This window comes from Gopherus evgoodei, chromosome 8, assembly GCF_007399415.2.
Source record: "Gopherus evgoodei ecotype Sinaloan lineage chromosome 8, rGopEvg1_v1.p, whole genome shotgun sequence".
Classification (NCBI taxonomy): Eukaryota; Metazoa; Chordata; order Testudines; family Testudinidae; genus Gopherus; species Gopherus evgoodei.
The window spans coordinates 70135228-70152883 of NC_044329.1; the positions used below are offsets into that span (position 1 = coordinate 70135228).

A 17656-nucleotide genomic window follows, 5' to 3' on the forward strand; every position below is an offset into this window, starting at 1 on the left:
AATTTTTTTTTAATTCACTTCTTTCCAATTTAACACGAAATTGAACATATATATGACAAAGCTAGTTCTGTACAGTAACTCCTCACTCAACATCATCCGGTTAAAGCTGTTTCATTGCTGCTCCCACCCTCTGCCTTGGAGCTGCTCCCAGGAGCCTCCTGCTTGCTGTGCAGGGTGGGGCAGGGAGAAAAGGGGTGCTATGTCAGGGTGTCTCCCTCTTCTCCCCTCTCCCGTACCTCATCTCCGGGGACGGACGGACATGGAGAGCGCTTGCTGGCAGCTGCTGTCTCAACTTGCTGATCTACTTAAAAAGGCAATGTACTTACAGTGGGCTCAGCGTGCCTAAAGGGACAATGTGCGTCTCACACACACACACACACCCCCACACACCACACACACAGTGTGTGAGTCTGTCTCTCTCATCATGCTGTGTCTCCTCCCTCCATTCATGCTGCCTTGTAGAGTATGAGGCTACATTAACAATGTGTTAACCGTTGAGGGCTCAGCTGAGAGCTAGTTCATCATTTAGCAGTAAGGCATTCCCCTGGGAAATATCCCACCCTCTTCCCACCACCTCAACCAAACTTCACAATTATCATTGCTGTGTACAGTATTAAACTGTTTGTTTAAAACTTATCTTGTTTGTGTGTGTGTGTGATAGGAGTCTTGTCTGGGGAAAAAAATTCCCTAGAACCTAATCTCCCCTATTTACATTAATTTTTATGGGGAAATTGGATTCGCTTAACATTGTTTTGCTTAAAGTAGCATTTTTCAGGAACGTAACTACAACGTTAAGCGCGGAGTTACTATACTTGAATCACTTTTTTTTGATCAAGTGAACAATAAGAACTGAAATTAACACAACTCTGGAAACGAGCACTCATTTGTAACTTAGAAATTTTCACCAAGCAAACAATTAAACCTGTTTAGGCTTTAGTTCTCCAAACATACCCTCTGAGAGCTTAGAAGTCGATGATCAATAGAATTACTAGCATCCTGCAGAACTTTGGAGGATGTGCCATTTTTGTACTTTTTGCCTTTTAGTCGATTTACAAAGTGCAGCTTTGCTGAAGGTTTGGCAACCAAGGGTTTCTGTTTAGCAAGAATGTCACTGTTCCAGTTCTGAATCTAAGAAAACAAGAGTCAGATGAAAGAAGCCTTCTTTACATATCCTGCTGCCTATCATCTAACTAGCTTCACTTCCCATCAGAGAAGAATCTCTAGATTATGTGTTTCCTTTTCAGTAGATGGATGAACAAAATTTAAGTGTTAGGTTACATCACCTGACCTATGACTATGGAGTCCTCTGTTATCGCTAATATACAATAGGAAATGAGCTCAATGTCAGTGACTGAAAGAAAGAACATTCCATTCAGAGAGAGTAATAGAATTAAAATCTTTCAGTATTGTCAGTGAAATTTAGAACTGTAAGTTAAGCTGTAAATAAAAATGCTAGAGCATCTTTTAAGTAAACTTAAATGTCTTTTCCTCAGAAAGTCAAACCCCTTAACATAAAGAAACATAAGAATGGCCATACTGGGTCAGACCAATGGTCCATCTAGCCCTGTGTCCTGCCTTCCAACATGGCCAATGCCAGGTGCTTCAGAGGGAATGAATAGAAAAGGTAATCATTAAGTGATCCATCCTGTGTTGCCCATTCCCTGCTTCTGGCAAACAGGCTAGGGGACAACTCAGCACATGCCATTGATGGATCTATCCTCCATGAATTTATTTAGTTCTTTTTTTAACCCTATTATAGTCTTGGCCTTCACAACACTCTCTGGCAGAGTTCCACAGGTTGACTGTACGTTGTGATGACATAAGAGCCTTTTAGAGCTTTTTCATAGGGAAGCTGTGCAGCTGAATTTTAAAATCTCCCTTGTTACATATATGCCAGACAACAGTAGCAGCATGGCTCTGAAAGCAGAGGTGGCTGCCAAAACAGAAGGATATCAGGGACCTAAGTTTGGTTAATGCTATAAGGCAGATTCCTATTCAGAGGTCAGCGTGCCAGTATTTTTTGCCCTCTTGACATAATTATGTACAGCTGCATTAGAAGCTTATAAAGACTAAACAAATAATTCTTGTTCTGACAAAGCCATTCATTGGCTGTCACTAACGCCTTCTTATTTGTACACAGTCTCTTCATGTTGGACATTCTAGCCATACCTTAAGATCTTTCAGATCCTCTGCTTTTGGCCTTATCTAAACTCCTAAAAGCAGGCTCTGAAGCTGGGCTTTCCCCCCCCATTATGCCTTTGGAACCTCATCCCTCAATTAAACTCCTCCTCCTGAGTTTATAAGTGTAAAATTTCAAAGGAAATCCTTTGTTACAGCTATGCTATGATATTTAGTTTTGGTTTCTTATAAAGGCATCTTGGAAAACTCTCATTACACAGTACCGCAAACTATACTGTCACATACCTTTTAAAAATATGGGTCCTGTATCACCTAAGCAACAGATTAAGTGATCAGAGTGGTAGAGGATAAAAAACTTAAGCTGGAACTAGCTGAATGTTCAGCAGTACATTGTGGGAGACGCAGGTTGGAGGTGAAACTTAGGATCTTATATATCAGTCCCAACAGGGGCTCAGAGTACAAGAAGTGACTTAAAACTTCAGCACCATCAGCTGCCCAACATGTCGGTCCTGGAAGAGATTTAACTCTCTTATCTGCAAAATTAGTGAACAGGTTTGAACTATTGGAGGAGATGGGTATGAATAGTGTCCCAGGATGGAGGTTGAAGAAGAAGTTCTAACCTCCTATTAAAATCTTTTGGGAAACATGGATTTATACAAAATTGTCAACTTGGCTCATGAGGCAAACAGGTTCATTTTAGATCATTCTTGCCTTGAGGTTAAAGTACATCACTACTAGTCAGGAGACCTCTGTTCTATTCCCAGCTCTGACAAACTTCCTGTGTGATCTTGCAGTGAATCTTCCAGTGCCTCAGCTTTTACATTTCTAAAATATATCTACTTAACATGGATGTTGAAAGGCTTAATTGTTTGCAAAATGTTCTGAGAGCCTCAAACAAAAAACACTATAAAAATGTGATATATAAATAAAAATATGAAATTGTTTCATAACCAAGGAATGTTTGCTCTAAGATCTATGGACAGCTTCCCTTTCATTTTATTGTGAATCACTTATTGACTACCCAGATAAACTGAAGCTCTTAGGGAAAATACACACTCCCTACACACTTCTGATGTGTACTGCAGAAAATAAATTTTACATTCTTGAGGAAACATCCTCCATTAAACCATTACATAGGACTGACTTTGCTACTCTTGTGCTTTTGATCATGAATACTCTTTGCCACAACTAGTTATTGAACATGTCTCTGGCTTCTCTAGATTTGTATTTGCTTGACACTTCCTTTCATTGATCAAGATTTTACTAGCCAACTTCTAAAGTGGTTAGCATATACAATTTCTGATTATCTTGCCCTAAAACCCATGCTCCTATAATTTGAATGAAGAATTTATTTGGAATGATCCACGTTAGGCATTTCGTAGCACTGGTGCATTGAAAGCTATGAAACACTACTGCAATTCTACTACTCAGAACAGAAAGAAAAGAAAGGAAGTGCCAACCTTTTCAGGTGTTAATTTCATAAGTTCCATGTTTTCCATACTGTGACGGCGGCCTACTCTGGATCTTGCACCTTTGGGAAGAGATGAAATAAGACTAAATAAGTTGGTTGCCTATGAAGAGGAAGGATGCATTTTCTACATTTCAAAGCTATGTTGTGGTATATACCATCTAAGGTTTAAGATGTGGTAATTTTAAGTTCCAAAATGATGTAGTAAAAAATATTAGCATGGAGTAAACATCTGTAAAGTACCCAGGCTGAAAACACTTGGTTTTGTACTTCAGAGTTTTAAGGCTAATTACCTTAAAACACAAATATAGACTGTCTCCTTGCAATAAGATTCTTTGATCCAGGAATGCTATGCTCTGGCATCAAAATACCACACACTTTCTAAAAATAATTGGCATTACACTACAAAGTCACAGAAGATCAGCTGAGTTTTGAAGAGGATACACAACTGTGGATGGGGAGCAGGGAGAGAAAGGTTTGATTAGGGAGCTTAGACAGAGGAACATCAGAAGAGCCCACGATTTTTGTTGTAAGCTCCCCAATGCCAGTAAGAATGCTATGAACAAAGGAGGCAAGGCAAAACCTGTAATCTGGTGCATAAAATCAGTCTTATCTCAGATTTTTTTTCTTAAAAAAAAAAAAAAGCTGTTACAAATATGTAGCCACAAAGACAAAATGCAAACAATAGACTATAAAGCAAAAATTGAACTTTGTTTGCAGTCTTTCCAGCTCTATTAAGATGCATATAAATGTGGCTTTACTTCTTTATTTTTTTAAAAATGGGATTGTCTTAAGCATTTTTTCCTCTAATTTGGAAAAAAGTCAGGCCCTCAAACTTCCCTCTTTATTAAGAGGACTGACATTTTTTGGAGGATCTGCATAGCAACATCAGCGTCTCTTCTCCCCTTAAATGAAGTGATTGGGGAACATTCAGATTTAGACCATTCAACTTGTGGGGAGGGACAGCCTGTGTTGCAGGCCTGTCTGATACCATGATGCAAGTCTTCCAAACATAAAAAGGTCCCTTTATCGAAACAGGAAGGCTCAATATTCCAAATGGAACAAGCAAATTTTGGGGCGGGGGGGTGGGGAGGGGGAACAAAGGAGATAGGAGCGTGAGAAACACAAATGCAAAAGCCTCTGAACACAAAGGAGCAATCATTTTTTCCTCTCAACTTCAGCTAAAAAATATGCTGGAAAGAAGCACTTACCGTTCAAACTATTATCTACAGCATGGATTTCTGACATCATGGAGTTGTTTGTGCTGTAGCTTAGACCAAGCACCATTTGAAGATCTGAGAGGTTAAGTCTAGCTGTTAATTCTCCGCTTCTATCTCCTACCTGCAACCAAGTGCATTTGAATATATTTATTTCCTCAAATTTCTAAAAATTCTCTGAGCTCCTACTCCATGAATCAAAATCAAACACACAGCAAGCATGTATGTATATAGATATATGTGCATATGCGTGCTCTCATTTTGCAATTGTGGTATACATATATACATCTCAGCCCACAATTGCAAAATGAGAACATGCTGCTTATGGATTTAAAGTTTCTCTTCAACATCTTAAAATCTGGTGTGCATTTAGGCAAAGTTGACTGATGCACCAGAGAAAGTGAACAGCATTTCACAAGGTGACGGAAAATAGTGAAGAATTAGTCTGCTGACAACTTATATGTTGCTATTTTTTCCAAATTTTGTTGATATTTAAGAAAAATGGACGAATGCTGTACCTTTTGCTTTCCAAGAATATTACACGATTAATTTGTGCCGATGGCCTTGACACCACTGCCGTGGTGACACTTCCATACAGAAAGACTCTTCCTGAATCCTTTTACTAATGCATTAGGGGCAAACATGCACAAAAGCCACAACTTTTCATTCCAACTATTTCTCCTCTTCACACAGATTTACTGGGGTCACTGTAAACTAATCCGGCCCAGATGACACTACTTTAATACAGATTTTTTATTTTCTTCCTCCAAACACAATGTGTCATGCAGTCTGGATGTGTGACATTAGAAAGATCTTCAAGAGGAAAAGCCAACAGCCAAAACATAAGAATGTGCAAGTCATACCTCTCTTGAAATTTCTAAATGCTTTTCAGCAAAGTGCATAGCTTGGTCATGATTTCCTAATGCTGTGTATGCATTTCCTAAACTCCAGCATGCTCTTCCTTCACCAATTCTGTAACACAATTTAAGCAAATATTCAGCTGTAATCCCAGGTGGTCAGAATTTCATGCTGTAGCTTCTAGGACAGAATCTGTTGCTGGGCCTAGGAAAACTAGGAAAACTCCCATTTTAAGCACCAAAATATTAAGTACATTATAGGCAGTAATGAAAGACATTTAACCAAGTATTTAAACAATCTATTCAGCATTCATTTAAAACAACTTACTACTTAAATTAGGAATTTTGTAAAGGTGAGATCTTTGATTTTTACTTTACAGAACGGACAAATCATCCTTCAGTCTTGTGAACATTATGATTCAAATGACATGATGCTGATAATGATACAAAGGACCCAAGAGTTTAAAAATACATAGGGACTACATTTTATAACCCAGTTCATAAGCATTTTTTGCTTGAATTGCATTTTCTGGCCCATTCTTAACAGTTGTCTCTCTACAAATCAATAAGCATAACATTGAAAAATTACAAAGCAGTTTTAGTTGCCCTGAATATTAAAATACACAGCTTAAAAATTACCTGCATTTAAAAAAATATATCATTTTAGTGGACTTATCCTTTCCACTTCATTCCTCCCCAGTGAAGGCACAAAAGCCCATCTATTGGTATGAGAAGGCTGCAAAATTACAGCAATCATTTGTTTCAAAGTAAAAAGACTGAGAGCTGCTGTCTCTTCCCTTAACAACTAACCAAAAAACTGACAGAGGTGGAAGTCAGTCTAACAGTATTAGTGATTCCATAAGTCACGGGCTACTCTTCATCTCAATACAACTGCACAAAGGCTATCTTTCACCTCAGGATTCATTAATGTGATACCTTTAAGACTACAACTATTTCCTATGACGAGTGTAATCCTATAGCCAATCCATGCTGGGGACTCATACTGATTTCAATGCAAGTTCCATATACAGAACAATTACAGGAGACAAAGGGTCAATCCTATTATCCCTCTAAGTTAAATATACAATATTGGCTCCAAAGGACTTACCTATCATTCAGTTCCTGAGCGATTGTAAGGTGCTTCAGATGATAGTCAATTGCTTTTTCATAGTCTTGGAGCAAAGTGTATGTATTTCCAAGACTGTAACAAGCCTGCGCTTCCACAGCTCTGTCTTTAAGCTGTCGAGCCAGTTGTAGTGTCTTCCTAAAAGAATGGATTATTAGCTTCACAAAATCACTATAGGAAAAATTCTGTTCTCAATCTATACCTATGCAACCCCACTGAAATCAATACAGTTGCCTGGGTAAAATGGTAAAATTCAACCTTGTTTTGCAAATAATCATCCCACAAGAGAATAATTACAATTTTTCCCCTTCCTATTTATCTCTAACCTTAAAATGGAAAAAAAAATAAGTTCAATTGATTTCAATGGGAGGAGAACTGGGCCCTTAAACTGCATATTCTAACTTCAGCCAGCTGCTTCATTACTGCATTATTTATGCTGGTTTTCTTCACTGTATAAAAAATATTCAGAGTGCAGTTTACACAAAGTATGATGCCAACTTTAGAAAATAACAAACACAGCAAATATTTAATCAATAGGAGTAGGTAGTGTTAAGATACTTCTGTAGCTATCAAGGCAGACTTGATTGCTGACTCTAACTCTTTGACCACTAAAAAGCGACAAAGAGTCCTGTGGCACCTTATAGACTAACGGATGTATTGGAGCATAGCTTTTGTGGGTGAATACCCACTTCGTCACATGAATCTGACGAAGTGAGTATTCACCCACGAAAGCTTATTCTCCAATACGTCTGTTAGCCTATAAGGTGCCACAGGACTCTTTGTCGCTTTTTACAGATCCAGACTAACACGGCTACCCCTCTGATGTTTGACTAATGTTCAGGTCAGTTCTTCTCCCTTTTGAAAACTTGAAGAGTCCTGGGCTTCACAGCTGAAATCTGAACTCATATGTAGCCCTTGTACCTAATGTACCAAATGCAGATATTTTAGTTTAATTTTACTGAACTCTGCACAGCAACTATATTTACCTTGCTGTGCAGAAGATTAGGAGATAAAGAAGGGATGTTCCTGAATAAAGTCTGAGTATATAACCCACTATGCAAAACTGCCTTTGGCATGTTTCAGTTATTTCCTAATGCACTACCAATCTCAATACAAGTACTTAAAGTCTGTGGATCATCATCCTAGAATTTGGTGGGTATAAAGGCAACATGCTTAGGATACAGGAGAAAGCTAGTAAAAGCATGTCAACGGAAAGCAATAACCCGTACTATAGAGAAGTGCCTCTTTAAATATTCCCTCTTACTAGAAAAGGTAGAGAAGACATAATACAAAAATCCAGACTTTAGGAAAGGCTGAACAGTCAAATGACTAGAAAATTAATTTAAAAATTCTGTTAAGCACTACATAATTAATTCTCTCCCAATCTGCGTTGTAAGGATGATTATAAAGCAATATATCAAATGCTAAGCATTATTATTACTAACAGAGGTAAAGACTTGCCTACTTTGATTATGTAAAAAAGGTTTGGTACTATGTTTATATATAAGAAATAAATTAACTAACTTGTAGTATTCAGAAGCTGTTTCAAATTCGCCCAGGAATATGTAGGCATTTCCAAGATTGCTGTATGCTCTTCTTTCAGCAGCTCTATCACCAAATTCTTTTGCAACTAGGAGACGCTTAAAAACACAGAATCTTACTGATGTACTCAGTCATTGCACTTCACAAATTTATCTCCAAGAAAACATTTATAGGGCTCTATCAACATTTGATTGCTCTTCAGGCAAACAACTCTTGAAAAGACTATATAAGCACTTGAATCTGTACTATTAAGTATCAAGGAAGTATGGTAAGTTAGCATTTAAAAAGCCTACAGACACAATACATGCATACAAAGGATCAATCAGCAGCTAAAAAGTGTTGTTCTAAAACAAAAAGAATTACATAGAAGTACAGTCTTGTACCTGTTCATGGGCTATAACAGCATTCCTGAAGTTGCCTAGAAGGTAATGTGTATTCCCCAGATTTCCATACGCACGTCCCTGGGCTGCTCTATCACCCAACTCTGTCACTATTGTCAAGTTTTTCCTGATTGGGAGGGGAAAAAAAAAAAAAAAAGAAAAAAAAAGGAAAGACCTGATAGGTTGTTCATAGGAAACTACAAGCCATAAAATAATTGGTCTTCCCATTACTACAAAGGAAGACATTATTTTCCCTTTACTGCCTGACTTAGTGGCCTTGACGTAGCACTAAGCATTACCCAGTCCGATACCAGCAGATACTAGACTCTGTTTTATCCTCTGCAGGCTGGTGTGCTAAGCTCTTGGAACAGGGGAAGATCATCTGCTCAGAACCTGCTAGCCAGTCTCAAAGTACATCTCAAAATAAATCCATTCTCCTGTGACAGTTGTGGCGTTTCCAGAACGAAGTGGATAGAGGTTACTTAAGGAAAAAGACCAAATGTTGACTCAGATCTGCTGATGCACAGGTCTTACCTTTCCATCTCTTGACCTGGGACCTAAGCAGATGGCAGGGTCCCAAGATGCTGGAATCACTTATAACAGGTAAAAACAATGAAGAGTCATTGTGGCACATTAGAGACTAACAAATTTATTTGGGCATAAGCTTTTGTGGGATATAACCCACTTCATCAGATGCATGGAGTGGAAAATACAGTAAGCAGGTATATAGATACAGAAGTTGCCTCACTAAGTGAGGGGTCAGTGCTAACGAGGCCAATTCAATTAGGGTGAATGTAGCCCATTCCCAACGGTTGACAAGAAGGGGTGAATATCAACAAAAGGCTTATTAACACTTCAAAAAGTAAAAGTAATTTTCCCTCTGTTGATATTCACTCTTTCTTGTCAACCGTTGGGAATGGGCTACATCCAACCTAATTGAATTGGCCTCATTAGCACTGACCCCCAACTTGGTAAGGCAACTCCCATCTTTTCATCTGCTGTATATTTGTACCTGCCTACGGTACTTTCCACTCCATGCATCTGATGAAGTGGGTTATATCCCACGAAAGCTTATGCCCAAATACATTTGTTAAGTCTCTAAGGTGCCACAAGGACTCCTCGTTGTTTTTGCTGATACAGATTAACATGGCTGCCCCTCTAAAATTTATAACAGGTAGAGATAAATAACAGTTGTGTGGTATTACAGAGAAGCATACAGAAGGAATGAAATCAAAGCCACCCTAAAAAAATGCCCAGGTATGACTCTTACTCCTTTCATGCTTTATTAAACTTATCCCAAATGCCAACATATTGCTGCCTGTACCATTAACTGGTGCTACTCTATACTTTAGTTCACAACAATGAAGGTCTCCTAATATTTTAAACTATTTATACGCTGCTTGAGCTACTGATTTTTCTCTTTTCAGTTACAGCCTTTTGAAATTGTTACTTACTCATAATAATCTGCAGCTTTTTGTAATGCAGCCTTTACTGCATCTGGAAGTTCCCCTGGATCATGAGTCCCAGCACAGGCTACATTTTTCCCTTTGGAGTGATACACATTTCCAAGATTATAAAGTGCTCTTGCTTCTCCAACCTAGAACACAATATCAATCTGTTGGAAAGATTCCGAAATCACGTGCAGCACCAATTAGAAGAACGATCAGCCAGAGAAAGCAAAAGCAGCAGATAATCCTGTGGCACCTTATAGACTAACAGACGTTTTGGAGCATGAATTCACCCACGAAAGCTCATGCTCCAAAACGTCTGTTAGTCTATAAGGTGCCACAGGATTCTATGCTGCTTTTACAGATCCAGACTAACACGGCTACCCCTCTGATACAGAGAAAGCAAGTTTCTCAACTATTAATGGGGAGCTGTGATCATTTTGGAGAGTTACACCCCCAGAGCATCCCAACAAAGCAATTGTGCCTGGGCCTCTGGTGCTTCCACCTGTAAACTTGCAGGTATCTTCATAATGTAAGTGGTTATGTGACGAGCCACTCAAGACCACTATACAAAGGCTCATCAGTATGTGTTAGTACTTCTATAATTATTGTTCTATAAAATTACAGCCAGATTGACAGTAACTGAATGTTCACCATTCTTACCTTGTCATTAAGCTCTCTGGAAATATCTAGGTGCCTCTGACAACAAACAATAGCATCTTCAAAATTCCCAAGCACCTTTAAGGTGTTTCCCAAATTACCACTAGCTTTAGCTTCACCTAGTTGGTCTCCAATGGTCCTGAAATTAAAATAATACAACAATCCAGTAAATCCTGTACATTTGCAATAGATATATGTTCAATGCACTGTAAACAGAATTACATGGAAGGTATTTCTCTTCATAAGATATAGACTATGTGAAAGTAGAATGAATTATATAGTAAGAATAGAAAGGATTAAAGAAATGCTGTCTGTACCTTTAAGCAAAACTGTTGGAATGCTACAATCTAGGTGTCAGGAATACAGACATTAACAATTGGTGAAGTATTAGCCTTAAATCGATAACAGTTAGTAAGGAAATAGGATATGCATGCTGTGCCCCAGGTGAATTTTCCTGTTTTGCTTTCTTTGTCCCTTTGTCTAATTCCCGCTCTTTTATCTGTATAAATAAGACTGTTTGGGCCTTGCATGGCCACTCACATATTCTGAATGTTATTGGCGGAGCGCTGCGCTAATAAACAGAGTGGTCTGACAAATTGTGAGTCCTGATTCTAACTTTGACAATTTGGAGGTTCCACCGAGATGGCAACCGTCTTCACTGGGGCTGTGTGATTCCTGACTGTTTTTGTAGGATGACCGTGGCAGCCGGCACCTGGGCATTTGGCCCAAGCGGTCCTCCACTAGAGCGGAAAGGCGCACAGCCACAGTGAGGTCTACGCCATCGAACCTGTTGGTTCCCACTCTGTTCTGGTAGGGATCCCGGGATCTGACATCAGGAATCTGGTCAGGTAATTATTTCTGTGTTTTGTCCGAACTGAGGACTGTCCTGTCTCTGTGTCTATCTGTCCTCTTGTGGAGTGTTTGAGTCTGGGTGCCGTCTCTGTCTGGGGATCGGCCGACCAAGGGGTTCCTGTCCCCGCGGTCTGAGTGAGTGAAATCTGCACAATTGCAGCCGCACCACACCTTGGGTAAAACCCTTAGTGTGAAAGCAAGGGCAATTGAGGCAGTAGCCTGTGGGCTCCTTTTGTGTGTTGCAGCAGGCATCGCTCTGATGAACCTGAATTTCCTTCTTGTGTGATTGGTGTGTGAAAGTCCTCCTGTACTGGTAACCAGACGTCTAAGTCGGGACAGTTCCCTAAATGAACGCCGGCTCATTTTATGTATTTAGGATGGGTCCAGACTCCTGTAAAAAGGGTCCAGACTCCTGTAAATTTCTGGGAAAATGGTCTAGGCTAACTCAGGGGGATCCCAAAACTCAGTGGCCACTGTTAAAATCTTGGAACAAAGACTGAGTGGACGTCTTAAAAGACAAACTCGGCCAACCTAAAACTAAATTTGCTAAAGGAGAGGTTAATTGTTTCATGCAGTGGTGGCAAGAGGCAAATCATAGGTGGACAAAATCAAAACTGGCCTCTCTCAATTATTCAAATAATAAGTTAAAAGCTTTATTAAAAGCCTCCTCTCCCACCACCAGACCGAGCGCTCCCCTTTACCCTGTTCTCCAAACCCCGGATCGATCCAAACCCCTTCATACTCCCATCTCATTGTAAAAAGGACAAAAAGTCCCTTGTTCTGTTCCCCTTTGTTGTCTGCCTCAGAAACTGATTCTTTATAGTGTCCCACTACCAATTCAGCAAGGCTGGGGGCGGGGGGAGCTCCTCAACTAGACCCCACCCTTCCTGGTCCCTTTCCTTGAACATTTCTTTCAAAATTGTGAAGTGACCACAATAGCACTCACAAACGGTTCATTGGAGGGGAAAAAAAAAAAAAAAAGCAGGATCGGGCCCAGAAAAGCAGGCAAGCAACAGATAAAGAAACTGAAAAACAGGTTGAAAGCCCTAAGGGAATAGTGTTAGAAGTAAGAAAAGCAGTAAGTGCAGGCATGAATCCCTGGAACAATACCTAAAATGGTGAAATCTGAGGTGATAAAGGTGTCATTTTGGGACATAAACAAGTGATTTAAGTAAAGAGAGTGAAAAGTTAACTCTACAGAGGCTGGAGAGAATTAAGCAGTTAAACTTTGTGAAAATGTTAAAAAAGGACCATGTTAAAGAGAGAGAATTCTTGGTTTCTTTGCAGCCATTCTGAAGGGAAATGGGCCCTTTTCCAGAAGAGTGCCTGTAAATAATCCATATATATATATACAGCTATGTAAAAACAAAACTGTGTAAAGGAATGTTAAGGAAAAGAAAATGTGTATGTATCTATGTCTGTGAAAATATGTAAAGTTCTAAGAATCTAAACCAGCACATCTGGTTTGTAAAACTACTGTTTTGTAGGTGTAAGATAAATTGATTTTGTTTTTTGTTTTTAATGCCACTAAAAATTCATTTGACTCTTTAATTCAAAGTTGCAAAACTGACAGACCTTTTTGCAAGACACAGGTAATTAGTGTTGTTTGGCTTTGGGATTTAGCATTTAACCCTTAAGGGGTAACTTGATTCTTTACAAAAATTAAAATGTTTTTAAATAAAGACCAAGTCATGGCTGCAATAGGGCAGTCAAAATCAGGAGAATAGGTAAAGATTCTGGAGTCTGTTTGTTTGTTTGTTTTGTTTTTTTGTAACAATAGCAGATAAGAGCTGTAGTGAAAGAATAAGAAATTAACAGTGACCCTCTGAAGCAACAGCAGAGGTGAGGTGCACAAAACAAAAAGAAGCAATATTAAAAACACTGAGCCTTAAAATGGCTCTGTGGAATCAGACTGTCACTTTGATAAGAATACATGAAAACTCTGTAAGAACAAAAGAAACAGTTATACCTTATGTAAAAATTAATATGGCTAATGTTTTTGAAAAGTTATAGTATAGAAAGAATGTGCATTTTCCGTAGGACATGTGCAGCGTATATTGTAGAAAGGGATGTTAAAAAAAAATGCAAATGAAACATGCTGCTGAATTAAAATCCTATTAGAGCTCCAAAAAGAGCCGCAATAGGCTGTGTTTTCTTTTTCAGATCCCTGTGTGTTAAGACAGAGTCTCTGAGCTCTGCTGATGGCTTTGAATCCAAAAGCCTAGCCTGTGTTGATGCAAATTACCTAACTGATAAAGAAAGCACAAAAGAAGCTGCAAATAAAGAACATACCTGGTCAGCACACAAACTGCCTACATAAAAGGCATGGTATAACAAGATACCTTTTATAAATTTGATGCTAATGTTACTGTTAATATTAAACATTAAAATAACTTTAATGTTAGTAAGTACCCCTGTAACAACTTGTAGTGTGTATGATTTTTGAAAAAAATCCTTTAAAGTAATATGGTACTGATGCTTCCCAGCTATTACCTGTAAATAAACTTAAAGCTTAACACAGCAGGAAAAACATTACAAACTTGGTCTGCTATATAAGAGGCAAAACTTGAGGTACACCACCTCATGAATTTAATAACTAAACAGTGGAATAATTTTTGCATAACCCTTAAAAAGTAGAACCCATTAAAACCTGGCCTGCCTATAGAACAAAAAAAACCACAAGAAAATAAGGGGGTAATTCCTCTGTTTTGCCTGCAGTCAGGAAGGGTATTTGTAAAAGAATGGAATCTTTAAGCAATAATCAATGCCAAGGGGTAGAAAAATGTTCTTTTTGTCTTTCAGATAATCCAAAGTACTGTATAATGGACTATGTGTATGTGTTAATTCTTGGGGAAAAGTGTTTAAAAAGTGTTAGCAACTTACCAGAAGACAAATGTAAATGTAATGTAAGTACTGTGTTTACCAATAATCACATTTACTATTTGCCACAACAACAACACCACCAAAAGAGTCTCAGCTTACTGTAAGCACTGATTTAGCTGAGTTCTCTATCAATCTTGGCACTGAATGGCAAACAGTTACCAATCATCTGTTAAAAGGTAAAAAGGTAACATGGTTCCTAAAAAAAAAAAAAATGTGGAAAACTGGACTATTCATATTATACATGCAAATGGGGACATGTTAAGAATTGCCACTGCAGAAAAGCATAACAGCTTACCATTGGTATAACATATTTTCTGGATGGTCTCCCACAACTACTGGCATACTAATGTTACTACCCCTAATTGTTTTTGGTTTTAAATTGTATGTGTTTAATTGAAATGTTTAAAATGTGCTGGTGGATAAAACAAATGTATGTAAAGCTAAAGCCACAGGCCCAAATCATCTCCCAGTATTTTCTATTACATGGACTAAATAAGAAGTGACACTGGCGATTAATAATCTTAGTGTCAAAAGGGGGATATGTAGGAGCAGGATTTTATAATGTCACATAAGAATTACAGTATAATTTGATTTCATCCTGCTAGCCACCTTTTTTTAAATACCAGAAAGAAATGACCCTCTGGGACTTTAAGATTCTGTTTTCCCATATGCATTACAAATTGGGCCCTCTCTAACTCTTTGTTTTAAGATTTAGGTAGTAAGAGACAGGATTCTCTATTGTGTCTGTGTTAAGTAAATGAGAGAAACATTGAAGGCCTGGGTCTCAATGTAAATTGTCTTAGTTATCAATTGTAAAACTTAGTAAGGTTTAATTTGCAATGCTTTTTTTTGTTCTATATAAAATACTACTGTTTGTATTCTCAATCTGTTTGTGTGAATGAGGAATGTATGCATCAGGAAAAGACAAGGTGTGAAGGCCATTGTTACAACCAGAGTCAAGGGACAGCTGTTAAACTGTCTGGCATCTCAGAGTGGATACATGCTTCGCAGTGTAAGAATGCACCACCCCCAGTGAACCAACCACCACCTCAGGACCACGCAGAGTCAATTTTTTTTTTGACTCCAGAAGAAGACGTAGAGGAACAGCCTGCAATAACTTACAATCTACGCTCTCGTAAGGGTTGCCAGAAGCAGATGACTACATAAAGCAAGGCCCAAGAAGAAGCAGTAGTGAGCTTAGCGCCTGCTGGACATAAAACTGTGACTGCAGTTCCCTCAGTTGAGGTTGTCAGAACCAGAAAGGCCCTGCCTCCAACATGCGCCTCTGGTGGTGCCTGTTCTTCGGCTGCTGGTATCTTAAGGTCTGGGGAGTCCACAATGACAATTCTTTTATCCAGCAGCAAGTGTGGATAGCTCAGACCCTTATTATTTCTAAATGCTGGGTCTGCAGCCACATCCCAGCCCACTCTCAAACTGGTGTTCCTGTCCTGGCTATCCCACTCAATTCCCCAGACCTCACTGGAGGACCTTGTCTGTTTAACACAATATGGAACAGTCATGACACCTGGAAGAGGCTATTGGCAGTTCCTTTATCCCACTTGGGGGAGCAATACACCAGGCAAAAAAAGGCTCCTAAGTAGTTAAATAAATGGCAAATAAAACCAGAGAAAGTTTAAGAGCCCTGGCCAAAGAAACAGGGGCGATCGGACAGGTGGCCCTCCAGAACCGTCAGGCATTGGACATAGTGCTGGCGGCCAAAGAAGGGACCTGTGCTCTCACTGGAAAACAATGTTATATGTTTATACAATACCAATGAGGTAATAGGTCGCTATAGCCACTTAGAACAAATCACATATCTTCCCCATGAAGAGTCGAGTTCTTTATGGAAGTGGCTAAGTAACCTGTTCAATTTCTCTGGCATAGGAAACTGGTTGTTTTAGGGAGCCCTAACTATCCTGTTTGGAATCTTAGTGATTTTTGTATGCTTTCAGTTAATCTCCTGTTGTATACAGAATTGTGTCACCCAGATGACTGCCCCAAAACAGAGTGCTAATATGATGATTTTGAATATTGCTGATGAACTAAGACATAAGGAATGGTTAATTTGTGGAACTCAGTAAGGGTTGGTCATGGCGTACGCCTGACCAAAAGGAGGGATTGTGAAAGTAGAATGAATTATATAGTAAGAATAGAAAGGATTAAAGAAATGCTGTCTGTACCTTTAAGCAAAACTGTTGGAATGCTACAATCCAGGTGTCAGGAATACAGACATTAACATAGAACAATTGCACCGTTTAAGGGCAATTGGTGAAGTATTAGCCTTAAATCGATAACAGTTAGTAAGGAAATAGGATATGCATGCTGTGCCCCAGGTGAATTTTCCTGTTTTGCTTTCTTTGTCCCTTTGTCTAATTCCCGCTCTTTTATCTGTATAAATAAGACTGTTTGGGCCTTGCATGGCCACTCACATATTCTGAATGTTATTGGCGGAGCGCTGCGCTAATAAACAGAGTGGTCTGACAAATTGTGAGTCCTGATTCTAATAGTATAAAGTGCACATTTCATTCACAATTTGTGAGGTTATATGTTTATTTTACTTATTTATAAATAAATTATATAGAGTTCAATTGTAGAATTCAGCTTAGCAGAAACAGTGTGGGGGACGTTTATTTTAATTTTATAAGAACTGCTATTGACTGCCTTTGTATACGGTGTGACACTGCACCCCATATTCTTCATAGTGATATTAATAGGATATAATTATATCATAATTATGATGTATCTTATGCAAGATAAGGCATGTGTGGTATCATTGGAAAGAAAGGATAATGATATTCAGCAAACCATAACCTATTTGTATGCATGTATCATTTTTGTATCCAAAGTTATGAATATTGACTATGTATCTATTTCACATGTAGCTATTCCTGGGCAACGCCCACTAGGCAAAACACTCTCAGGGCTTGTCTACATCAGAAAGTTGCAGCGCTGGTGAGGGAGTTACAGCGCTGCAACTTTGAAGGTGTACACATCTGCAGGGCACCACCAGCGCTGCAACTCCCTGTTTTGCAGCGCTGGCCGTACTCCCGTTTTGTCTCGGGTGTAGAGGATCCAGCGCTGGTG

General features: G+C 38.9%; 1 protein-coding gene across 7 annotated transcripts in view; it reads right to left on the minus strand.

The window, feature by feature from the left end:
- Positions 1–17656, minus strand: part of GPSM2 (G protein signaling modulator 2) — a 60899-nt gene that overhangs the window by 7083 nt on the left and 36160 nt on the right. For all 7 annotated transcript variants that reach the window (XM_030574009.1, XM_030574008.1, XM_030574012.1 and 4 more), the window contains 9 exons: positions 10841–10976; positions 10184–10326; positions 8733–8856; positions 8332–8447; positions 6790–6945; positions 5688–5796; positions 4819–4948; positions 3600–3670; positions 952–1128 (listed from right to left, as the gene is read on the minus strand). In XM_030574009.1, the coding sequence (XP_030429869.1) occupies positions 952–1128; positions 3600–3670; positions 4819–4948; positions 5688–5796; positions 6790–6945; positions 8332–8447; positions 8733–8856; positions 10184–10326; positions 10841–10976 (1162 nt within the window). The remainder of the gene's footprint in view (positions 1–951; positions 1129–3599; positions 3671–4818; positions 4949–5687; positions 5797–6789; positions 6946–8331; positions 8448–8732; positions 8857–10183; positions 10327–10840; positions 10977–17656) is intronic.